Source organism: Mus caroli, chromosome 4 (assembly GCF_900094665.2).
Source record: "Mus caroli chromosome 4, CAROLI_EIJ_v1.1, whole genome shotgun sequence".
In the NCBI taxonomy this organism is placed as follows: domain Eukaryota; kingdom Metazoa; phylum Chordata; class Mammalia; order Rodentia; family Muridae; genus Mus; species Mus caroli.
The window spans coordinates 51,891,777-51,917,681 of NC_034573.1; the positions used below are offsets into that span (position 1 = coordinate 51,891,777).

A 25,905-nucleotide genomic window follows, 5' to 3' on the forward strand; every position below is an offset into this window, starting at 1 on the left:
CTCGTGCTTTTTCTTGGGTTTTGTTCTGTTACTTTTGTTTCCTAGTCTGCTTTTGTTTCTTAGTGACCTGTTTATTTTCTAATGACAGAGTGAAAGAAAGGGTGTAAATTTATGTGGGTGGGGAGGTACGAATGACCTGATAAGGATCAGAAGAGGGGAAAACATGACCAAAATATATTTTATGAAAAAATAGATTTTCAGTGAGAAAAGAAAAGAAATCTCAGGCCACTACACAACTGTATCTTGGGCAACTAAAAAATGTTATGGTTTGTTTTTTGGGTTTTTGTTTTTGTTTTTGTTTTTGTTTTTTGTTTTTTGTTTTTTTGTTTTTTTTTTTTGGTTTTTTTGAGAAAACCATTTTTATTATCACTGCCCAGCTTGTGGGCAGGATTATATACCAAATGGCCAGATCTTCTAAAGAACATCTACATAACATTGCTTTCATGTTTCAAGAGATGAAAATAACTGTAAAAGGTTAAGTACAAAAGTATATAAGGCAGCAGACATGAGAAAATCCATGTATGAAATTTTATCCTACCCAAAGCTTTAATATATTTGAAAAAGTAGAATTCATGAACTAAAAAATATTGTCCTTCTGTAGTCCTGTCAAGTTTAACGGAAGTGGGTTTAACCTGATTACAACACGATCACCAGTATTGTTGATCTGATATTTAAAAAAAAAAAATCGTATTTTTCAATAAATGAAAGTCAATGCAGCACCCAGGCAAGCTTGAATACTAGTTGTGTGGTGAGCAAGGACCCAACATCGGAACAAGTCTATAAAGTCCCAAATTGATATGTTTTCAAACTGTCTCCATTCCACACATTGAAGATGTGAAACCCAAACCCTCTTTGTGTGTGGGTTTGTAATCTTGCCACTTCATACTGAGCATCAAGATTGCGAAAAACTTCTTGTTGTTGCTTCAAAGTCCTGTAACTTTCTTCATCAGCAGAGCTACAGCCAGCTTCATCTTTACTCTTAATGCCCACTAACTTCCTAAATTGGACATTTTGGTCCTTGTTTCCAAAATTCAATTCTTCCCAGACTTCAGCAGACTGAGATGTGTTGCCTCCTTTCTGGCCTTGGCAGAGCATTTTCTTCCTTTTCTTTTGCTCAGCAAATTTCCCTGGATTCACAGCTGCTGGGTTACAGTAGGTGGGCACTGCTATGCCAGTCTCTGCCAAGGCTTTAGCTTGCAGGGCTACCATTTGAGCTGCCATAGCTATCTGAGGAGTAACCTGCATTCCTGATGCCAACGTTGCAGCGACATTAAGAACAGAATCTCCCGTGGCTGCAGCAGCTGCAGCAGTTTCTTGTTTCTGCTTTTCAACATTTCCTTTTCTCGTTGTTCTTATAATTTCTTTGCCCTTTCTAGTACTTTTTTGGCATCCATCTAATGTTTCTGCCTCTGAAGGAAGGTGGAATAGGTGTCCGGCTTCAGCTTCTGCTAAATCTTCTTGGTTTTTCAATTCTCTTCTTTCTATCTTGACTTTGACTCCTTGATCTGCTCCTGCTTCTAGTCCCATGCCTGTGTCTCGATCTTGATCAGGAATGTGTACTGATTCTTAGTTTTCTAACTCTGCTTCTAGATCTTGACTTCTTCCTGTCTCTGCTTCTGGATGGAGATTTTTTTCTGATCCTTTCTTCCTTTCCCTGCTTCTATTGCGATGGCCCCTTTCTAGACCTTGAGTGACTTCTGCCCCGTCATGACTTCCTTTCTTTGTGTTTATGTCTGTCCTCACCATTCTCAGATGAATACAATCTCTCTCTTCCTTTGTCAGAAGAAAGTTCTTTGTCATTGTGCTTCTCAGACTTGTATCTCTCAGAGGACTTATCTTTGGATTCATGTCTTCTTGCCTGTTTTAATAAGAAATTGGTTCTTACCATGAAGTAGGCTTATTATTTTGCTATCTGAGTCTGCAGCATCTTCAGTTCAGTCTCTTCTCAAATTAGCACACTCTTTGCTTCTACTCCGGTTCCTTGCTTTCTTCCATCGTTATCTGATTTTCATTTTCTTTCTCTTGACCTTGACCTCGACCTTGAATAATGATGTTTTGAGGCTCTAGGATAAATAGATATCTCTGACTGCTCTTTTTTCTTTTCTCTATCTGGTGATACCTTTCCTGGGGCTAATCCATCTCCTTCTGTATCAATAGCATGAGAACCTAATTAACCTTTAATGAAAAAAATCCCCTTGGCACAGAGGGACAACAAAACATGTTCTGCCTCTCCGTATTTATACTCTGGGCAGCTGCTCCTTCCACCAAGTGTTTACCAACTTCTCATTTGGGACTTCAGAGGGGATAACTACAGTCTTCATCAGGGAGAATCATGACCACCTTTTTCCCCGCCATTATTTTTGAGTCCCAGCTGCTAAGGTAGCACTTCTGCTTGCCCGCACTCACAGTACTGATGGTTTATTTTCTCATGGGGGGGTTTGTGGTGGTATTGTTTTATGTGCGTGTGCTTTACAATTAATAAATGTGATCAAACAGTAACCTAAATACGGTCTATAAAAAATAGGTGATTCAATTAGGTAATTATTTAAACAAATTCCCACCAAGTGAACATTTTAGGTACTCTATACTCCAAAAGAATGTTCTCCAAATGCTCCTTAGGTGGGTGCATCTCCAGGTGCCATCCCAGTGCCTAGAACTCCTAGGTTTTCTTTAAGTATTTTCTGATTATATAAATGTGTGTGTGTGTGTGTGTGTGTGTGTGTGTGTGTGTGTTCCTACTAATCAATACCATGAGTTGGGTTTTTTGGGTTTGTTTTTGTTTCTTTTTAATCTAAGGAAAGTAATACCTTAAACTTAAAGGTAAAAATTTTTTCCAGTTTAAAACTGGGTACGGTAATTCATGCCTAGCATTCAGCACTCAGGAGGCTGAGGCAGGAGGCCAGTTTGGGCTACATAGACTGAGTTCAGGATTAGCCTTTCTCTCAAAAAAAAAAAAAAATGCTGGGAGGAAGAGAACTTGTTTTCTTCAGGATGAGCTCCCTAAGTGGCTACACGTGACTAAGTGGTCAGCCTTGGGATGATATATGTATAAGCAACACTAAAGGGGCTGAGCAGTCTGTAGTAGTGAATGTAGGCATAGATAGAAAGATGGGGTAGACAGACAGACAGATGATAGACAGAGGGATGACAGACAGACAGACAGGCAGATGATAGATATGGTAGAGGTACATGGGACAGATTGCATGGAGGAAGGAGAGGAGATAAATGATGCAATTACATTTCAATTTTAAAAATCAACAACAAAATGATTGTTTGAGTTTATAGAAAGAACAAAGTTATAACCTTTATCTTAAATAATGAATTAGTGTCTCTTAATATGAAGAGAAAATTTAATTTTCCAGAACTAATTTTTATAAAGATTACCATCATAGATTTCTATTAAACTTCCTTGTCTACAGTTTGATATCGCTCCTGCTACCAACAGACCTGGGCTGCTCTCTGCCTTGGTCAAAGATCTTTCTTTTCACAGTGGCTGGCAGTCAATGGAAAGATGCAGCCCTGGTCACCACGCGGAGACGAAGAGACTGAGTGGCCATTCCTAAGCAGGACGTCTATCTCCACCATCAGTGCTGAGGGACCATCCCAGAAGAGGATAGAGTGTAAGAGCCAGTGGTTGATGAACAGTGCTGTGCAATGCTGCCTCCAGGACATGACAGGGCTATCTGAATCACAGCCTCACAGCATCCATGGTCACTTGCATAAGGTGACCATCCCAGCACAGACAGGTAGATGATCTTCAGGCCACACTCCATCCTCATGAGCTGTTGTTCACGAATAGTTGCCAGGGGAGGGAGAATCATTGTTTATGTAACATGTGAACACTGGTAGCTTTCCAATGTCCCACATCCATGCACACAGGGCTTACTGGGTTGTCAATAAATAAACAAACAGCAGCAAAATCAAAGACATGAAGTTGAGAGGGAGTGTGTTAGGAAGATGGAGGGAGAACTGGAAGAGAAAATGGGCACATATAGGATCAGACTTCATTGTATACATGTATCAAATTCTCAAAAATAAAGTTAAAGAGAGCTACAGCATGGACACTTGGACTAATGAATAACTGTGTAGGAAAGCATAAAGGATGTTCATATCATATACAGCACTATCTATTTGAACATCTCTGAAGCAAAGTCCTGAGAGTGAGAGTCTTACAATGGAAACTGTAAAACCACCTTTTAAAGCTAAATGAAACCAGGTATTCTGAGGCTTTTGTTTGTTTTGGGTTTAGTGGTGTGGAATCATTAATGTTTTGGTATTCTTAATTCTAGATGGAACACTCTTCAATGATATCTTTGTTTTCCTCATTTTTATACAACAGCACAGAGACCAATATTTAGCATATTCTATAACTATAGGAAGAACAGTAAGCTGACATTGCCATAGACATTTAAAATGAAATTTCCCTGTTCACTCATAATTCTGCATAGACACCTGGTGAATGTTCACATTCTTGTTTACCATGATCATAAATGCATGTGGCCACTTGACAGCATTGGAAAGCTATAAAGGGGGCAACAGTCAATACAGAACTCACCGAGCACAATGACCACAGTCTTCAGAAGGCTCATCATGGTGTCCCGATTCCTCCTGGGTCCAGAACTATGCCGAGACATTCTCATAGTCCTCTGGCGAACATAGCCAAAGATGTGAGCATAGAGAACCACCATGACCACAAAGGTCACCAGGTTGAAAATGGCCCAGAAGACTAAGTAGGAGTCACTGTAGAGGGGTGCCATGTTGGAACAGTGATCGATATCACAGATGCAGTTCCAGCCCACACTGGGTATGGCACCCATCACAATGGCCATAGTCCAGATGACTACAATCACCACCACCACGCGACGGTTGCTCATTCGTGTATGGAGCTGCATGCGGAAAACCGTGATGTGCCTCTCAATAGCAATAGCCAGCAAGTTGGCCACAGAAGCTGTCAGGCTGGTGTCAATGAGGCCCTGCCGGAGGAGCCACGTGCTAACGGTCAGTCTCCGGGTATTAGGTCCTGTATTGAACATCAGGTAGAAGTAGGCCAATCCAGCGAAGAAGTCTGCAGCAGCCAGGTTGGCCATCAAGTAATAAATAGGGAAATGGAAGCGGCGGTTGACGTAGATTGCCACCATGACCAGGAGATTGGCCAACATGATAAACACGCAGACAGTGATGCCCAGTCCCATCACCAGCTTGCTCACTGTGTTCCATTCTGTGGCTAGATATTTCCCACTCCGGTTATAAAAGAAGGCGATAGACTCGTTGTAGAAGCACTGTTGTTCGTTCATGGCTGTGAACTAAGAAAGAAGATGAATGAATAGAAGAAACCACAGATCCAAATTTAAAAGTGGACAGGCAACACAAGACTCCTATAACATTTGTAAAGTAAAATAAAATAATATAAAAGCAAAGAATTTGAAAAATCTGGCCCAGAATAACATCCAAAATTTACACTGGTCACTTGGGACTCTAGATTAAAGATGGTGAGGCAAATAAGTAAAAGGTCTCTGCTTGGTGGTCTGTGTCATTGAAGTCTACAGGAAAAACCACATGACACATTTAAAAAAAAAAAAAAACTTCCTTAAAATACCCAATGCTGCCAAAAATCTTTCAGAACGTTGCTATTGGGAGCGTTTATCCTATTGAAATCTACTCTGCCCTGTTATTTAGTAAACAAGGTAGTCTCTAGATATGTTATCATTGGACAATTAATCTGTTCTCATCCCACATGGCGTTTTTGGCCCGTGGCAGACATTTTGTAACACAAGCTTGCAAAAGGACCATTAGGTCCAACATTTCAAAGGTCACACTATGCATCAAAGATTCTTTAGCCAAAGCCAGCATGTACTGTTCAACATTCCTGTGGTTAGCACGACCCACCCCCCAGGACTCTTCATCCCCAGAATAGCATCCATGTCCCAACGTGAGACTCTTGAGAACGTTCTTCCCCCTTGGAAGGCTTAATGCAAGCAAGCAGTTGATACCTGACACTGCTCCACCAGAAGTAAAATATAATTAGCTCAGGGACACGCATGTCCTCCAGTGTTGGGTGGCACTGCTTTTATACTGTGTTTGCTTACTCTTTTTCTTTCTTTTTATCGGAAACAATTGGAATATGTTTTCATACTATTTACACTTACACTTCAGTCCAGAAAGGTTCGAGGTGTTTTAAAACACAATACAGGCAGTCTATGAATAATAAAGCAAAGCTAGAAAATAAAAGACGATGAGAAATACAACGGCGAAATCATATATCAAGTGGAAAAAGAAAAAAAATCTCTTCTTGAGACCTTCAGTTCATTGGAGACTTCTAGCATTAGAAACCATCCCCCAAAGACACGTCACGTTCTTCTTCCTCTCCTCTTGTTGTGATTCTTAAATCACTAAGCAAACATGGTAGTTTGGGTACTTGTGTTTGTGTGGATTAAGGACAGGACCTAGGGCTTCTTAACTGGAATTATTGGGCTGTACAACCAAGCCCACCTTAATCAAATTTTTCAGTAACTGATCTACAAGATACCCATAGATTGTATGTAAATGTTTTTACTAACACTAAGTAATTTATTAAACAGCAGATGAAATGCCTGAGTGATTCATTTATGAAGACTTCTACAGATTCTTCCCTGTCCCAACGTTAAGTGTCACTTCTGCACTTCTGGTAGTGCACACACCATGCTGTATGATCAGCCCTTCCTGTCCTCATTAAGACGATCATATTCCAGGAGGAGTGGGGACCTTGTGTTACATCTCTAGGCACCTATCTTCTCTACAGTCCACAGGGTCTCCCTCACTGGCGATTGGAGAACTTGGCCTGTAGTGTTTCTTTCCACCCCAAGTCTTGCCCTTATTCTAAGTAATTAATTGGCTTCTTTAGCCTTTCATTTCCTTGACCTTGTCTTTAATGACCTATTCCACTACATTCCAGTGGTCCACACCCATGGCCATACCCAAAACACTTCTCTAGCTGCTCAGAGCTTCCTGCTTTTGGAAATCCTGGAGACATTCTAATCACTCACTGTAATTTCTCAGTTTTCAAGTTTTCTTCGCGTGATGTGTAAAATATCTATCTTTTGAGGATGTATCCATTTTCTTGACCCTTCCATTGCCCCCACCACTGGAATCTCCTCCCCATTTTCCATTCTCCTTCATCCATCTTAGGTTCTATATTGACTGACTTAGTCCCTTTATTGTGAGCACAGGAACAGAGTCTCTTCTCGAAGACAGTAAGGTGACACGTGCACCTGAACTCAGAATTTTCTGATCACATTAACAACAGCTACTGTACTAATTTTTTCTCTTATAGCTGTGAGGACATATCTAGCAAAAGTAAGTTAAGGACAGGAGGGGTTTATTTTTGTCTCTCGGTTTAAGGATCTGGTACAGTCTACTTGGGGAAGGGGGGTCCTGCCAGCAGAGCGTGAAGCTCCTGGTCAACCGAACACACCCAGGAAAGCAGGGATGAAGAATGCTGTGCCCCACTGGCTTTTTCCAGGACTCCAGCCTACAGAATGCTGCCTCCCACAGTTAGGGTCATCTTTCCACCTTACCAACTGTATCTACAAATTCCCTCCCAGAGAAGCGCATGGGGCATGGGGGGGGGTGTCTAAACATTTCTCAGGCACAGAAGGTTAGGAATATATCATTTTTAAGAAGTCAGAATCTAGGATCATCTCTTTGTTTCAAATCTCTTTATTTCTGAAAATTCCTCTCAGCCCACTGAGGTCACTTATTCGGAGGTCCTATGGATTAAGATATGGATGTCTTCAGAAGCCATGTCTGTGTCTACCAGACAGAACACAATAAAAAATAATTTCTGAATTAAAAAAAAATATATATATATATATATAAAATTTCTAGAGAACAGAAATGCCAAATAAAAGAGATCACAGACATCCACTCAGCATCTGATGAGAGAGTCAGAGATAACAAGAAGGAAACAGAGGCACGGATTAAAACAAACTGCTAGTCATTCTGCAGATACTAGAAGGGCTGGGGCAGAGCTGGAGAGGCAGAGCTCCACTCGCCGACAGAAAGTGGATTCCTTAAGAAGACCATGCATTACCGATTTATGTTTCTATATATTTCAAAACAACGCTAAAACAAAATGTTCCTATAGCTTAATGAGATTTTGGAATCTCGTGGGTAAAGAAAGGTTTCAGAAACATAAAGCAAAGTTCAGCAAATGGTTAAGGTGGAAAGAACAAGTCCACTCGAGTTCCTCTGTGCTTCTGCTGTGAGATCCTTGGGACGGTGGTTCTCAACATGTGATAGCCCTGTGGAATCTGCAGACCCTTCCACAGGGGTCACATGTCACAGCTTTACATTTTGATGCACAACACTAGCAAAATTACAGGTATGAAGCCGCAACAAAAGTAACCTTATGGTTGGGGGTCAGCACAACATGAGGAACTGTATTAAAGGGTCAGAGAACTAGGAAGGTTGAGACTCACTGCTTTAGGACAAAACTCAAAGGTATACGAAACCCTGCTGTATAGAGAAACCCTAAAGGAGCCTTGAATTCCACAGCCATAGACGGTCTCACAGGCTCGTGTCTTTAGATAATTGGTCTTCAGCTGGTGGTGCTATTTTGGAGAGACTCATAGGGATGTGGAGACTTAGCTGGCTCACATAGGGGTGGGGCTCACATAGGACTGGAGCTCAAATAGGGGTGTGGCTCACATAGGGCTGGAGCTCACATAGGGGTGGGGCCAGGAGTTGAAGGCCAGGTCAGCTATAACTCAACTTCTCTATGTGACCACCACCTCATGCTCCTGCCAACTTGCCTTTCCAGCCGTGACAGCCTGTGACCTCTGGCCTGTGAGCCAGAATGAACCTTCCTCCCTTAAATTGTTTCTATTAGGAATTCTACCATGATGACAAGAAAAGTAACTAATATACATGTGGGGGGGGGGGCTCACTTGCAAGTGCACTAAAGAGGCAGAGGGAGGCAGATCTCTGAGCTCAAGGCTAGGCTGGTCTACATGAGTTCCAGGACAGCCAGGACTACACAGTGAAACAAACACACTATCTCCAAAAAAAAGAAAAAGAAAAAAGAAAAGAAAGAAAAAAGAAAAAAGAAAAGAAAAAGAAAAAAAATCAAACAATAAAAAGCTGGGGCGACCATAAAATTCATAAGACATGATTGTTTTCCCATGATCAAAAACTTAAATATAAAAATTACAGTTAGTACAATTTAATAATACCAGCATAAATCTATCATTGTACCAAAAAGAGCTTGGGACTGGGGAGTGGAATGTAAACATCTGTTCCTTTTTTCTTATTCTTCAGCTAAGAATCTTGAAAGGCAGAGAAGAGGAGGAGGAAGAGGAAGAAATCAAAACATATTAAGCCTACTGTTTAAACTGTGACAATTTGCAAAAATTATTCAAATGCACTGAGGCAAACACAATCTATTTGAAAAATCCGAAGCTCACTTTCCACACTGCTGAGGAAGACATGAGCGCTTGGTCTCCTGCTGGTCGTGTTGGAGAAAAGAGCAAACAAGGCAGAGACTGAAATTTTCCCAATGACTCCACCTAAGATTATTTTTAAGTGGTTTCTTTTTTACTTTGAAAAAAGAAACCAATACTTCCTGATAGAACATAGGGGCAAAACAAATATATACTCCCGACAAAGTTTAGTCAATATTTGTAAGTGAATGAAATCATGCTAAATCTAAATCGCTACAACTAGAAACCCTTGTGGAATAAGAAGCTCTCAAATGTTGCCCTGGATAGGGAAGAAATATGCAGATCAGATACAATTATTTTTAATGACATGTCCCCCAGTGGCAGAAAGTCTGCATTCACACCCTTTTCTCCCGCGCTGGTCACCGCATCTCGAATGTATACTCTGGGACCTCAGTGGCTACTCCGCAAACCAGATGTTCATCTTTGAAGTTTGGAGTCACAACAACCTGGCAAGCCTGAACTCTAAAGGGGTGGTTCTGGAGCTGTCTGAGATCTCTCTGTCCTCCGCTAACTCATCTCTACCTTCCCAGGCATTTATGGAATGTCAGTCATGGATACAGCTTAACACTGTGCCTTCAAAGGGCACCCCAGTGATACACCTGAGTGCCTGCTGGAGTCACTCCCTGTCCATTTGACTTGCGTTTTAGTCTCCCACAAGGCAATTACACACTCATTAGCAAAGAGGAAAAACAAACACCTGGCATAAAGCACAAAATACTAATTAGACCTGTGTGGTTTAGTAGGGAATCTGATAAGAATGTAAATAATATACTCCGCAGGCATACTTTACAGGAACTTTAATCCATGCTGGGTAAAGAACGAGCAACATGATATAAATGAGGTCAACTTGCTTTCCACTTCTGTGTGTGCATATGTATGCACATATAAATCTGTGTGTCCCAGTATTCGTGTGTGAGTGTGTGTGTGAGTGTGTGTGTGCATGTGTGTGTGTGTGTGCATGTGTGTGTGTATGTGTGTGTGTGTGTATGTGTGTGTATACATGTGGACACCAGAGATCAACCTCAGGTACTGTTCTGCAAGAGACACCCACCTTGACTTTTGAGACAGGATCTTTCACTGGCCTGGATTTGGCCAAATATGCTAGGCCGGCTGGCCAGTGAGCTCCAGGGAGCCACCTGTCTCCTTCTCGGGATGTTATGGCTCCATTTCTATTAAAGCAACGGTAGGTTTGAGGCTATGTGCCTTCTTGAAACACATGTCATCCTGATTCTAATGCCCAGCCCCCTAACATGGTGTTCAGTAGGGTAGGCAATGGCTCTAAGTCCTGGTTCTCTCATTTTAAATGGGGCCATAGTTGAGCTCTATCCTTCTCAATCAGTCTACAGACCTCTCCCAATAATGATAGAAAAGAAGCAGCATGGGATGTATTCAAATGTTATTAAATTTATTCTCAGGAAAATAATTCTCATCCTTCTTAGAGCCTCAAATTAAAAACAAGAAAAAGCAGGATGATTTCTCATTGGGATTAAAGATCACAAAACAATACTGATACAAGCGAAAAGATGGCTTTAACCCTAGAGTCCATAGGATGCTGAAGACTATGCAAAAATTAAATGTCTTAAAAGTTTACCTAAAAAAAAAAAAAGTACATCAAGTGGTTCCTCTAATAAAGCAACAGTGCAGGATAATACAATGTTTACACGAGTGTGAAGAATCTGTGGAGAATAGTTAATCACCAGTCAGTGAGGGGACTCGTCATCTCATGAAGCCCCCTGTCTACCAGGCTGAGCACATCATCACATTGGAGGATCTCCAGAGAATTCTGGGTTCAGCCTAAGAGGAGGAATGATAAGAGCCACTAAAAATACTGGAGACATGTAGGAGTAAATATAGCACGCATCTTTCAGATGCTTCTCTGAGCTGGTCAAGAACTGCAAACCAATGTTAATGGGCTATACCCGCAGCAGACCACCATGGTCGTTGGTGACGTGGCTTTAAATGCTGCTGAGAAACAGAAATGGCTTTTGTCTTTGTCTGAGACAGTGAATTTGACCTAAAACCATTAATAATGCTAGAAGTCTTGACAATCTCCATGTTAGTAAAATAATGGATTAGAAAAAAAAAATCAATTCACACACAGTGCTGCTAACAGGAAGGGTGGCTTCACGTTGGGAAAATCAATTATAGGAATAAGGAATTGCCCAAACAGGAATGGAATCCCAGTACTCAGGAGCCTGAGGCAGGATATGGGCCAGAGAGACCAATACACACACATGGCAACTTGATAGGGCAGTGGGGATTTATCCATCAACTGAGACAATGCTATAACTATTCATTCATTTAAAAATATTACCTATGTCATACACAGAAATTCACTCAGGCTAAATAAACCAATATCACACACAGAACCCCATTTGGGGTAATATGTTGACATGTATGTATGCATGTATGTATGTATTACACATATTATATGTATTATATAGATTTCATTATATTATATTTATTATATTGTTATATATACATTAATCTGAAAATGTAAATGAAAATTCTTAAAAGTATATTTATAACTTGTGGAGAGTGGGAAGATTTTTTTTTCCCAAATGAAACCAAAACACTGACCAAATTTAATTGATCAAAAAATTAAGAACCCAATACTATAAAAGACCTTATAATGAATGGTTAAAAAAAAAAAAAACTTGTAGGAAGTTTGGCAACTTACATATAGAAGATTCTCTTTACATTGAAGAGTAAAGATTCCTTACCAATCAAAAAGGAGAAAAACTGAACAATCCAACAGAGGAAAACATGAGCAAAGATGTGGACAGGCGATCCCCAGGAGAGAAAACCACGACAGCCAAAGCCACGTGAAAACTCTCCTCACAGGGCATCAGAGAAGGCCGAGCATAATGTATAGGAAGGTCCAATAGCTTTCCATCCCAGCAAAAATTAGTAAATCTAAAAATCACAGCCTGATAAGGATAGCCATGCAATGCTGGAGAAAACTCAGCACAAAAGCTTTGAAAAAATGGTTTCACGAAACCAACTCAAATTCACATATCAGACACTGAGTCCTCGGGGGAAATATCTCAAGTGTGCCTAAGGAGACGCAATATTCTATAATTTAAGGTATAGAAGCAATATAACATAAATACCGAACCACCAGAGAAGGAATAAATTACATCATAACCAAGAAAGTATAGTAAAAAGGAGTTAAATAAAGCCAAACCACATACACTAACCGTGAGGGTGCAGGTATACAGTATACATATGGCGCACTATTCTTACACTAACATGTATAGAAAGACTATAATTATTCCTACTTTCCTCACATAAATATACCCTCAAACACATGCAAAGAGAATAATAGACATTAATTTCTGATCTGGATGAAGAAATTACCAGTTCTGGACACCTGGAATGAACTTCTGACCTCTACCAGCAAATGCACACACAAAGAGAAGAGTGGATAATTTCTTCATCCAAAAACTGTAGAGGAAAAAGTCACCTGTGGAGGCAGAGGTGGGGGAATGGGATTCACTCTACAGTTCTAGCTAGGCTGAAACTCCCTGTGCAGACCAGGCTAACCCCCAGCCTAATGGAGATCCACCTGCCTCTGCCCTCCAGAGTCCTGGGATTAGACGCATAAGCCACCATGCTCAACCTGAAGTCACCTTGTTTGAAGACTATCAGTTACTCGTTTCTGTGACATCTGCTCTTCTGAGGCTTAAATCAAAACCCTCTGGGAATGAACCTCCATGGAGCACAGGCAGGCTCTGAAATGCTGTCGTCACTAAACAGATAGGCTGAAAGAAACTCCACGTTCCGTGTGCATTAAGCTTTCTACAGCAGGTTCTACTTACTGTCAGAACACACTTAGCAACTTGTTCTGTTTCAGTTTTTAAACATGGCAGTAAATGCTTATTTCTTTTCGATTTCCCATCTTTTCTTGCTTCTCTTGTTGTTCCCTCATGTAAACCTGCTCTGGGAAACTGCTTTTGCTATGACTGGACTAAGAATTATATTAAAATATTCAACAAAAAGCAGCTTTTCCTATTCTACATATCAAGAGACAGTTTTAATAACTTTAAGGGAAAACTTGGACAGAAGTACTTAAAAGAATTCTGGGGCTGGTGAGATGGCCCAGCAGACAGAAAGAGGCATCTTTCACCTAGCCTGACCAAGTTCGATGCCCAGATCCCACCTACTGGATACCAATGGCAGACTCTAGCAAGTTGTTCTCTGACCTCCACATATGTGACATGGCATGTGCATAAATGAATGTACACATATGCACACATATGTGTACACACATATGCACACACACACACACCATAAGCACACAAAGTAAATAAATAAAATAATTTTTTTCAGGTTTTTTTTTCTTTTTTGAGACATCTCACTGGGTATCCCTGGCTATCTCACTGTGTATCCCTGGCTGATAGGAAACTCTTTATGTAGACCCATCGGGCTAGCCTGGAACTCACAGAGATCTGCCTGTCTCTGCCTACTGAGTGCTGGGACTAAAAGGCATGTGCCCCCATTGAGGCAAAAGTGTAATATATTTTTAAAAGAACATTTCTGATTAAGCCAGGTATTTTGGCTTCTATACCCCAATATGTAAAAAAGATGAGGTAGGTAAATTACCACAAGTCCAAGGTTATGTTGGACTGAGGTGTGAAATTCTGTCTTATAAAATAACTGTTTCCAGTTCTAATTAAATGTGTACTGTCTCATGGGTCTGCTGACTAATTCTCATGCCAGTGGCACTCCCTGCCTGCTTTATCTTCTCCACTGCCAGAGGGTTGAATTTCTGCACACAGGTGCGGTGGTGGCCTAGGGCTCCAAGCTCCTCATGAAAGTGTGATGCCAGCAATCTCGTCCCTCCATTTGTCCGTGTCCCACAGAGGTGGGATCACCTGACCACAGCATCTCTACACAACCCAGCGTAGCCCTCCAACTTAACCCTGAACTACAACCTGTGCCACTGAGCTGCAGTTCTCTTGTGTCCACCCGTTCATTATTTTGTCTAGGTCACTGATTGCCTTACCAGTCGTAGTTAAGGTAGTGCTAAGTAAAGTCCGGGAGCAAAGTGTGCAGAGTGAGGGCTCATGCATTGATCCAGTGAACAGTCTCCAAGCTGGACCTGAACCTACACTCCCACACCTCTCTCTTTGCTGGCTGATGCAGGCTCTTCTAGTGGTCAGTGTTTGGAAATCACCCTCTGGCCACTCTGACTGTGAGGTCATGCAGCCTGTTGGACATCAACAACCATGTACCCCCATCCTTCTACCTGCCAGGTCTCATAGCTCTGCTTGAATGCATATCTCAGGTTGAATGTATCTTTGAAACTTGCTTCACGGCCAACCTAAGGCTGCAGAAATGAATGTGCACCATAGCTCTATCTCATGCTAAGAAGCACGTAGAAGAAAACACACCTTTCCCTTCTCCACAGACTTCAGCCTGCCTACCACTCTGATTTATGACCTGAGGAAGTTTAACCTCGGGGCAGTGCTTAAGTGACACTCTAAAACTGCAGTGTGGCAGGGTCATCACCCAGCAAAGGCAGGCTGATTTCCTTAATGACAGTCTTGCAGCAGCAGCTTTCAGAGCTCAGAAGGCAGCAACCCCCGGACCCTATGATTATGGTTAAAAATAGGACATTGTGCTTCTTGGACATATATGCTGACTCTGCAAAAAATCCAAGGCTCCGGAGAACCTAGGAGTGTAAAATGGACACCCACCGCGGTGGGTGGGAAAGAAAAGGCCACATGCCCTTTCAGGATAAAGAGGCAGCCTCATTAACCGGTACAGGCTGAGCCAATTAAAAGGGCATATTAGAAAGATAAATAAACGGATGCCTGCCGTTGGGTATCTTTTGTGGCTTACCCTGGGCTCTCCACCAGCACCCATGTGATTTTAGCTTTGGAAAGAAAAATTGAAAATGTACTCTCAGATTCCAAAATCAGATATCATCTCAAACCTTCTGAGTTTATAAACACAGAAGGGAGCATAAATGAATTTAAATAGTAATATAAGAAGAAATCCAACTTCTAATCGAAACATGAATCAAGATGGAGTAAGTCAGAAATCTCAGTGTTTACCTCTACACGCACTTATTCCTGGCAGCCCATGGGAGTTTTCCATAGAGTGTTTATCTAACTTGGCTTTCCTCTGATGGCTCTTCTGGCAGAAGACAAACGCACATCACATACACAAAACATATGTGGTAACCACTTTCTCCCTGCAAAGAACTCTCACAACCACTGCGGGGGAAATGGTGAGAACTAACATCTGCCTGGTATCTATTAAAGACGCCACAAAGCACTTAGCTTCCCATTCATACTCTCAACCATGGTGCACATTGTTTTAATTCTACATAATAAAGAATAAATAAAGCTGGAAGAAAAGCGTGTACTGAAAACCCTCTTAGCCATGGCATACAATACTTTAGATTTACAAAATCTATGTGGACCTAAGCCCATGGACTCTGTCTCTTTCTCGGTGCCATGTACGTAAAGCCAGACCACACTGCACCTTCATGGTGTGCCACGGGGAACATCGCACTGTGATCCATGGCTCATACTATAACAATATGCCATGCAACTATTAATTACTCAGGCTTTAGCCTAATAAAAAGCATGCATGACTCTTTGGCAGTCAGATTTTAAGTGACACTATTGCCTTAACTTTCTTCCTGGGGGACTATGGTGTGTGCCTCATTTTGTGTAGTTTTCATTAGGGATATCTGCTTCTAATTTCCATTTTCTTCTATGAGTGAAGAGGAAAACTGAAACTGTCTTTTTAAACTGTATGAGTTCATGGAATGGATTAATACAGAAGAGTAAATGGATCTGCCCAGTGGTCTTCCAAAACAACAGGGCACCAACTGTAAGGACTTTTCAGAGAAGAAATTAGAGAGATCTGTGTGTTCATTGAGCACAATGTGATACCAGCAGTTGCTTTCAGTGCTTAAGTATGATAATGGAATCACGGTTACATGAACAAATTATTTCTGGCAGATGAAGAGTGAGATACGAGGACTGATGGAAGGATGGAGCAAAACTGGGGGCTTAAAGTGCTTTATCCTCCGAGTGAAGCGAGTGGGGGGGAAAGGGAGAAATGCTGGTGACTGGTGAGTGACTCTAGATAGCTGTGCAAGGAGCTTACAATCATGCTTGTGAACGCCTGAAAAACCCGCTTTACACAGGATTCTAAAACACCACACGGGGAAGAAGGGAGGGGAGAGAGAGGAAGAAGAGGGGGAGGAAAAAGAGGAGGAGAATAAAGAAGGGAGAGGTGGGGAGAGAGTTTTTCCAACCTCAGAGTTACATATCCAATGTTTTAATGCAGAACTCAGTTGCTTTCATCCAACTCAAAACAAAAGCTTCTAAGACATAGACTTTTAAAACACAAAGGATTTTTAAACAGACAGCTCCAAACACCAGCTGGGAACTGAGAGGACAATCTGCTAAGACACTGTACCTTTAATGCAAGCAACCGAAATCACTTAACAGGACCAAAGTCTGTCCGTGCCACTACTGTGAACACAGATGTCACCTCACGCTCCAGGGCAGAAGGGAACAGCATCCCCAACGCTGAAGGCAAAGGTCACTTCCTCACTGGAATCCCAGGGGTGGCAGCCAAGCAACCTGTAAGTTCTCAAACACCCATTTGGGCCTCTATCACCAGTGCTGGGGGTGGGAGGAGCCAAATGACATACTCCGGCATTGAGGTACGGATCCCTCCATTAAGACTGAAACTAAGACTGCCATCCAGAACCTCACCAACCACAATGAAACAAACGCACCCCAGCCAACATCAACCCAACCCACCCCACCCTACCCCTCAACATCCCTTAGGACAGGCATACATTATCAAACTCCTTGGTTCCTGTCTACAAATACATCCTCAGGTTCCCTTGACAGTAGCTTTTTATCAACTCTGGACTAGCGTAGCTGTAAATCAGTTGAGGTGACTTCCCGTGACTATCAGTGCCAACCCTACTAGGACTCACCTTAGCTGTGTCAGGACCTGGTGCTGGCCCAGTACAAGCAAACACTTCTGCATCTTAAGAGTCAGTCCAAGCAGAGGCAAGGTGGAGAGCCAGACTGGTCTGACTTCAAAGCACAAGGCCGATCCCAGGCTGACTAAACAGAGATCCCAGCAAGAGCGACAATGAGTGCTTTCTTCCCTATTGTTATTTGAAACAATCACAGGCCATTTGCTCATATTAATTAGTTTATGTCTGGTGTTAGGCAGCCTTCACTAGAAAATGGCCTTTGTTACCAGATGAATGGAAAAACAAACAGAAAAACCATAGCCTTTTCTTTTTTTCTTCCAATTGTTGCCTTTGCCTTGGAAAGAGATGATCAGGCCTTTCGCACCTGAATGTGAGTTTATGCCATGGGGGTCCATCAGAATGTACGTTCCAGGCTGGATAATGTCAGGGTAAGGTGACTGCACCATGAGAGCTGCTCATTATGTGCCAGCTAAAAAGATGCTAGCTTTGTATAATTTGAGCCTTCTCTCCACCAGGAGATGATAGCTAATCAGAGAGGAGACATCACTGCAGGCTGAGACACACAGGCAAGCCCACCTTGAAGGAAATCCCAAGTGTGCAAAGCTGAAAGGAAGGGTTGGCCTGTAATCAGGAGATTCATCGTGGCCAAAGCTAGGATGCTCCAGCCAGGGGACCCAAAGGTCTGCATCTCAACTTGAAAGACAGCCAACTTGTTCTGTGATCTAATTACTGAAGCTTGCAACTGACTCCTCCCAAATAGCCCAGTTCCCAAGTATCAGCAACTCCTACTAACACCAGCATAGGGTGAGGATGAGACCTACTCAATGGGATTGACATTGCCCCAGAATTTGCCCCAGAGCATAGTCAAGTCCAGGTTCAAACACAGGTCTAGGACTCTAAAACTTGGGTAATATCTGTTAAACTATACAGGCTGTGTGTGTGTGTGTGTGTGTGTGTGTGTGTGTGTGTGTGTGTATGACTGTAGATTGAATCCAGAGCCTTCCATGTGCTAGACAAGGCTTTGTTAAGATCATTTTTCACTTCCTTACTATGGCTTTTAAGGCCCTGCAAAATTCCTGAGTTAATAACCCACCCATTCTAATACTCAGGGTCTGCCAATTTCTGCAGTGCAAATATTATATCATGATGGAACTTGACAAGCTCCCCAAATGCTAGGGTTGATTTGTTTTAAGGAGATTTATCTTTCACACACACACACACACACACACACACGCACACACACACGAGTACAGGTACCCTCAGAGACCAAAAGAAAGCTTTGGGTCCTCTGAAGATGGAGTTACAGACCCGTCAGCCTCCCAGTGTGGGTGATGAGATTCAAACACAGGCCCTCTCCAAGAGCAATACCCACCCTTAACCACCGAGCTACTGACCCAGCCCCTCACAGGATTCTTCACAATCCTACAATCAGACCGTGTGGCCTGGTAGAGGAGCCTCTGGGGGCAGCCTCAGGCCCTACCACGCAGTGCTCACTCTGATCAATCCTGAAGCTGGGCTTCCTCCCCATAGCCCATTGGGCATTTGCGCATGCTCTTTCTGCATCCCCATCAAAACAGCTCATATCCACACACGGGCTCCTGATCTGGTGGTCTTCCTGCAAGAAGCCCAAGTGCCAGTCCCAGAAGAGCAATATTTCCTGTGTCGTGATAACTTTTAAGATGTCCCTTTCTCAGCTGTCTATCTTCCACCATGTTTCTGAACTCTAACACGGCAACGACCTTATTTAATCTTATTTATTCTTGCGTGTAGAGGCCTGTCCTATTGCCAAGCAGTAACACCTACCATACATACCAACACGCACGGACAATATGCACCAGCCATTGTTCTGAGCTGAGAGTGTAATTGCACGTGACATTTTTCAAGCACTGCCAGAAGGCTGGCCTCTCGACTGCTCTGCTTGTTTTGTAAGCGCTTATGTGGAGGCACTGAGAGCGTGAACATATTCCCTCCGGCTCAGCCCTGAGTGTCAGAGCCAGGGCCTGAACTCAAGCAGTGTGACCCCAGGGCCCACACATTTGCTTCCGAAAAGCTGCGTTTCGTGACATTTTTATTTATTTTTCAATAATGATCCTCAAGGAGAGATTTTTAATTAAATTTAAATTCTCCCTAATGAAAGAAGTAAAATGCTATGAAATATGATTCTTTAGGGTAGGGTTAAGCTTTGGCGGGACTTACCATCTCCCCAGATCCAATTTGGGCCCTCTGGGGGGCAATAGAATTCTATTGAAAATGTATGCGCTGGCTTTTTCCCTCTGCTCTTCTGTTTACGAGCCATATGTTTGTCCTTAAAAACACATGGTCTTGTTTTATCGCTTTAATGATCTCTTCCTGTGAGGATTATTCTACATCTTGCTTTCTCTCCCCTTTATAAGGTGTCTTATGACAACACAGCCATGTCGATATGCTCGTGTTTAAACTGCTATATGACATTTAAATTGTATCCAGGTACCTGGCTTTATTAATAACCAACCACTGCTGAATAGTCAGGAAGTTTTGAACTTCTTCCCATGACTATCTTGTTCACACTCTGCCCTGGTCTCGTGTGTTTAGACACTAGTGTGACTGCAAAGGTTTCTGACTTTAGTTAATACTGCCTCGTTGATGTACCAGTTTTACCCACAGAAAGTCTTCAAGAGCATCTATTTCCCTAGGTGTTTGGTTTAAATAGGATCTCTTTCTACTTTGGATAGTGTTGGACATGTTGATGGAATGAGTCACTTCAAAGCATTTATATTACTCACAAACCCATAGCAGTTTACATGACAGGGAAGATGGTAGGTAACTCCATGTTGGAAATGCTGACAAACGACAATGATGGCGTGATGGAGGCTGAAATGCCTGGTCAGGGAAGCCTGTGCTCAGGCCTAACTCACTACACACACACACACACACACACACACACACACACACACACACACAAGGCAGAGGCTAAGAATAGTCATTATCAGGAACAGCTGCCATGGGCTTTGAACTGGTAACCTAAAGTAACACAAACTAAATCTCTTGACCCATCCTCTAAGTCCCCAACATACTGAGAGTAATGAAACCAAACACCCAGGTAAGTCCAGTGTTGAAACAGTGAGGAAGCATCCAACAAAAGAGAAATGGCATGAGGGGAAGACACGAGGCATCCAACAGCCCAGAAACCACGGAAAGCTTTAAAGAGCAGCAAGGGTTTTACCCATGGTGGAAACCCTCCAAGTTAACCTATAGCAGTGGTTCTCGACCTCCCTAACACTGCTGCAGCTCTTTAGTGTGGCTCCTCATGTTGTGGTGACCCACAATCACAAAATTAATATCGTTGCTACTTAATAACTGTAAATTTGCTACTGCTATGAATTATAATATAAATATCTGATATGCAGGATATCTGACATGTAACCCCTGTGAAAGAGTCATTCAACCCCGGAACTGGCTGCAACCCACAGGTGAGAACTGCTGAGAAGTGACCCTTTCTTCTTTCTCCCTCTCTTTCTTGACTTCTTAAAACAACAACAAAACAGCAACAAAATCCCCAGACATTCTTACTTTAAATATGAACAAAAATATAATAACCTTCTAAATGAGACTGAAAAAAGGATACAACATGCTGATCCATCAAGATTTAAACTTCAATCAGTGTGGCTGGTCCTCGGGAAACCCTCAGATTACACACCGTGTGTGTGTGTGTGTGTGTGTGTGTGTGTGTGTGTGTTCGGCATGGAAGTAAAAGGAGAACAATGAGGGGAGAGGAGGTATTCTAAAGAGAGAGGGAGGGAAGAGTACTGGGAAATGGGGAAAGAAAGGCAAAAGCTTGCAGGTTCCCTCATATTCAGAATCTAGATTATAAAATATGCCCACGTGGTGGTTTGTGGGATGCCCCCATCGGCTCGAGGAGCTGAACACTTGGTCCCATTTGGTGGCACTGTTTGGGAGACTCAGGAGGTGTGGCTTTGCTGGAGGAAGATGTCACTGGAACTGGGCCAAGAGAGTTTGAAGACTCGAGTTACTTCTACATCACCCTCTGCTTCCTGCTTGTGTTTCAAGAAGCGAGCCTTCAGCTTGTTGCTCTAGCTGCTTTTCCGTGATGGTGCTGGACTCTTCTTTGGAACCAGAAGCTCAAATAAACACTGCATTCTCTAAGTTGCCTTGGTCATGGTGTTTTAGCACAGTAATAAAAATAATAAATACAGTCCATACATATATATTATATATATTATATATATATATATATAATACATGAAAATGGAAGGGGGTGTGTGGAAGGGGGAAAGGGTACCAGTAAGAGGGGTATAAGCAGGGCAGAAGAAGGCACATAAGTGAAATGCAAAGTGCAATGGTATGTATGTATGAAAATGTCATAATGAAACCCAGTATTTTGTGCACTAATTATAAACAACGTTAAAACTTCTCTTTCTCAAAGGCACCCATTTTTCTTAAACCTTTGCCTAAAAATGGCCATCACAAATGAGAAACCTCCCTGGACACAGAGGAGTCAAGAGAAAGGGAAAGCAAGTGAGAACCTACATTCACTGGGTTTCTCTTGAGGGCCTCCCATCTAGGCTACTGTTTCAGCCATTGAAGCATTGTATGAAGGACGGTAACCTGAGCAGAGTGTGAAGCTGGGATGGGGCAGGGAGAGCATCGGTCTAAGGCCCAGGGAGATGAAACCAGGACTGAATGATTCCAAGTCTGTTTCCCTCCCACTGCACCACCCTGCCTGCTGAGACTGAAGGACAGGTCATAAGCAAAGCAACAGGTCACACCATGATCTAAACAAAGAAGATGTCCTTGCAGAATTACTGCTCCCCACGGACAGCCAAAATACTTCCCAGGACTACTGCTCAGAAATTTCTAGGACTCCATTTTGCTTTCAAATTTCCCAGAATGGGCCAAGGCAAAATAATAATTACAGGAAAAGAACAATGAAGCCATCTTGGGGGGCTTATTGTAAGATTAGGTCGAACTGAGACATACCATTTGTAGTATCATCCTCCCCATGAAAAGAAAGAGTAAATAAGAGGAGGGGAGGAGACTTGACTTCTGACTTGTCTGGCTTTGGAACTGGATGCCAGTAGTGACAGTTGGGTGTCCTCAGTGTGGTAAATCTGTCCCCCTGTGAGCAGGGGCCAGCTCATTTTTTCAGCTGCTTCCCAAACACACACACACACTCTCTCTCTTTCTCTCTCAAGCATGCCACCTAAGTACCCGCCACATGACAATAAGAGGTGTGTACGATTCTCCAGAGAAAAGCATACTTTCTTATACTCAGATTAACTATGTCCCAAAGCTATGATTAACAAAAACATAGACCAGGTCAAAGCACTTACCTGGGGCTGTGAAATTACAGGGCTGGAAGTAGAGGCAGCTGCCATGACAGTGCTGTAGTTTGGGGCAATGAAGAGGCCCCTGCACTGCAGTGCCAGACACAAGAAGCGATGCGTGGGTTGGCTGATCAGATCTCAGTCATGCTAGGAGGAACTGTAAGGCTGTGGAAACACAAGGAATCCCAGAATAAGTAGAGAGGATTTTCATGGGCAAGGAAAGGTCACCATCTAGATGTGGCAACAGTCACTCAGAAGAACCGAATATGAGCTGTATGAACACAGGGGTCTGCTGAGGCAGATCTGCCATCAAAAATCATGACTCCCTTAGCATCTGCTCACATGATGTTCTGGGGAGCAGCTGGATGTTCTGGGGGGCAGCTGGATGTTCTGGGGGGCAGCTGGATGTTCTGGGGGGCAGCTGGATGTTCTGGGGGGCAGCTGGATGTTCTGGGGGACAGCTGGATATTCTGGGGAGCAGCTGGATGTTCTGAGGAGCAGATGGATATTCTGGGGGAGCAGCTGGATATTCTGGGGAGCAGCTGGATGTTCTGGGGAACAGCTGGATATTCTGGGGGAGCAGCTGGATGTTCTGGGGAGCAGCTAGATGTTCTGGGGGCAGCTGGATATTCTGGGGAGCAGCTGGATGTTGAGGAGCAGATGGATATTCTGGGGGAGCATCTGGATATTCTGGGGAGCATCTGGATGTTCTGGGGAGCAGCTGGATGTTCTGGGGAGCAGCTGGGTGTTCTAGAGAAATAGCATCAAGTTGGGAACACAAGGAGATTGCATCAAGAGAAGCTACCTTACTGTTCTTAATTATTTCTTAACCTAACAATAGTATAATATATAATAATATATTGATATATACTATAATGATTTCTTAAAATCTTGAGATCTGATCATCTATATACAAAGAGTAATGAGAAGAACCCACCAAGTGGTTGGAGATGACCACAGTCCAGCCTTGCTTCTCCCTACCCTTTTGTGGAAACAAAACCAAAAACAACCTTGAGTGTTGAGAAAGGGATTCTAGAGAACTGTGCATTTTCACTACAATATAAGAAAGGGATAAAATTCTATATTTACATTTCCTCAAAGAACTTGGTGAACATTGTAGAGATTCAAGGGTCATCACACGAGTAAGTGACAGGAAGAATCAGGGACTCAGGGAGGTGGAGTGTGTTATAAATCAGACACCTTCACCAACAGGTAAGGGAGAGAGCATTTCCAAACTCCTTTGAAATTCTCAAGGGGAGGGAGATAAGCCACCAGAAAGTAAAAACCATTCTTTTCTCATGCCTTGGTTCACTACGCTCCCAGCAGTAAAGTAGGACCTTGATTCTGTCAAAAGATTAGCCAGGGTGGTGCCCCGAAGCTTCAATCAAACTCAAGAGGCAGAGGCAAGAAGTTATTTGTGTGTTCACGGCCATCTTGGTCTACAAAGTGAGCCCCAGGCCAGCCAGAGCTATACAGTGAAGCCCTGTCTCAAAAATAGGGGTGTGAGGTTGAGTGCCATAATCACAGGAGCAATACAATTGAGTCCATAAAGGAAAAACTCTCCCCTGAAGAAGCTATGCACATTCCCTTCTTCTAAACGTTGTGTTTTCATCCCAACTAGCAATCTCTCAAAAAAGATTTAGTAAGGAAGGCACGTGATGGTTCACACCTCTAATCTCAACCCTTAGGAGACAGAAGCAGGAAGATCAAAAGTTCGGTGCTAGGCTTACTACATAAGTAAGGCTCTGGCTTGAAAAGAGGAAGGAAAGAAGAGAAAGAGAGATGAGAGATGAAGGAGAGGAAGAAACGAGAGGGGGAGGTAATGGGAGAAGGGAGAAAAGGAAGAACTGATAGAGGGGGAGGGAATGGAAGAGGAGAGAGGGAAGAAAGGAGGACAGATGTGTTTACTAAGCATCTACAGGAAACTGGGAGCATACAAGATGTCGCCAGTCCCTGCTGCAAATACTTTGTAATTTCACTGGTATGCAAGGAGATACCAGAGTATTGTTCAACTCTTGGAGAATGACAGTTGCCTTAATAACAAAAGTCATAAGCCAAGGGGCAAAATGGTCTAAGCCTTGTGCAGTGGGAGCAGTGGACATGGACAGTCAATCCCAGGCCTTTCTTACATCCCGCAGTGTGCTATGCTAGAGCCACTCCAGGCTGTGGAGCCTCTGTAAGAAATGCTCTGGTCATGCAGCCACCCCTATAGCCTGCAGGTTCTCATTTTCATGTTTGCATAAGTATCATGCCTTCACACCATAGTCTGAAGCACGTCAGGCTTTACTTGTTGTAAGCCATGGGTAATTGCTCTATAAACAGACACACAGCAAGCAACCTTTGCAAAGCATCGTGGCCCGGTGTCAACATGGGATTCCACAGCTACCCTAAGCCAATGCTGATAGTCTCCTCAGCCCTACTTTAAAGAGAAAGAAAAAGACAATGACAATTTAAACAAAAGACCCAGGAGAAAGGATGATGCCTTCTGTTCTTCACAGCAACTTCTAGGATATGGATTCAACCACAGGAAAATTATAGAACCCAGCAGTGCACTGTTTTATACTAACACATGACCTCATGTCCACCCCTACTTTCAGTTCTCCATAATCTTCATGCATTTATAACTCATTTCAACTCTCTATATTCACAAATGAGTATAAAAGGAACATGACAACAACCAAAAGCCAGCAAGTGGGATTCTATTCTAAAACACTAATCTGCATAATCAAGTCTATTACTATTTGGCTCAAAGTAACTTCAGTTGCTACAGTACAAAGACTGACCAGAGAGGAACACAACACCTAGTGTGTAACAAGAAAATATACCTTCTGGTGGCTTGAATATGCTTGACACAGGGAGTGGCACCATCAAGAAGTGTGGCTTGTTGGAGTAGTTGTGGCCTTGTTGGAGTAAGTGTGTCACCATGGTGGTGGCCTTTGAGACTCTCTTCCTAGCTGCCTTGGAGCCAGTCATCTCTTGTTCACCTTCGGAACAAGATGTAGAACCCTCAGCTCCTCCAGTACCATACCTGCCTGGATACTGCCATGCTTCCTGCCATGATAATGGACTGAACCTCAGAACCAGTAAGCCAGCCCTAATTAAATGTTGTCCTTTATAAGAGTTG

At 42.7% G+C, this 25,905-nt stretch overlaps 1 protein-coding gene and 1 pseudogene across 10 annotated transcripts in view; both read right to left on the reverse strand.

Annotated features, from left to right (window-relative positions):
- The window catches only part of Lpar1 (lysophosphatidic acid receptor 1), a 114,158-nt gene that overhangs the window by 42,220 nt on the left and 46,033 nt on the right, over positions 1-25,905 (reverse strand). For 7 of the 10 annotated variants that reach the window (XM_021159981.1, XM_029476808.1, XM_029476807.1 and 4 more), the window contains exons 2-3: positions 22,788-22,946; positions 4,556-5,303 (exon numbers count right to left, since the gene is read on the reverse strand). In XM_021159981.1, the coding sequence (XP_021015640.1) occupies positions 4,556-5,303; positions 22,788-22,832 (793 nt within the window). In that variant the 5' untranslated portion in view covers positions 22,833-22,946. Of the gene's footprint in view, positions 1-4,555; positions 5,304-17,451; positions 17,568-22,787; positions 22,947-23,718; positions 23,757-25,606; positions 25,627-25,905 lie in introns of those variants that run through there. The other 3 variants (XM_021159986.2, XM_021159982.2, XM_021159987.2) reach the window with 3 other exon arrangements.
- LOC110292581 lies at positions 804-1,888 on the reverse strand (annotated as a pseudogene).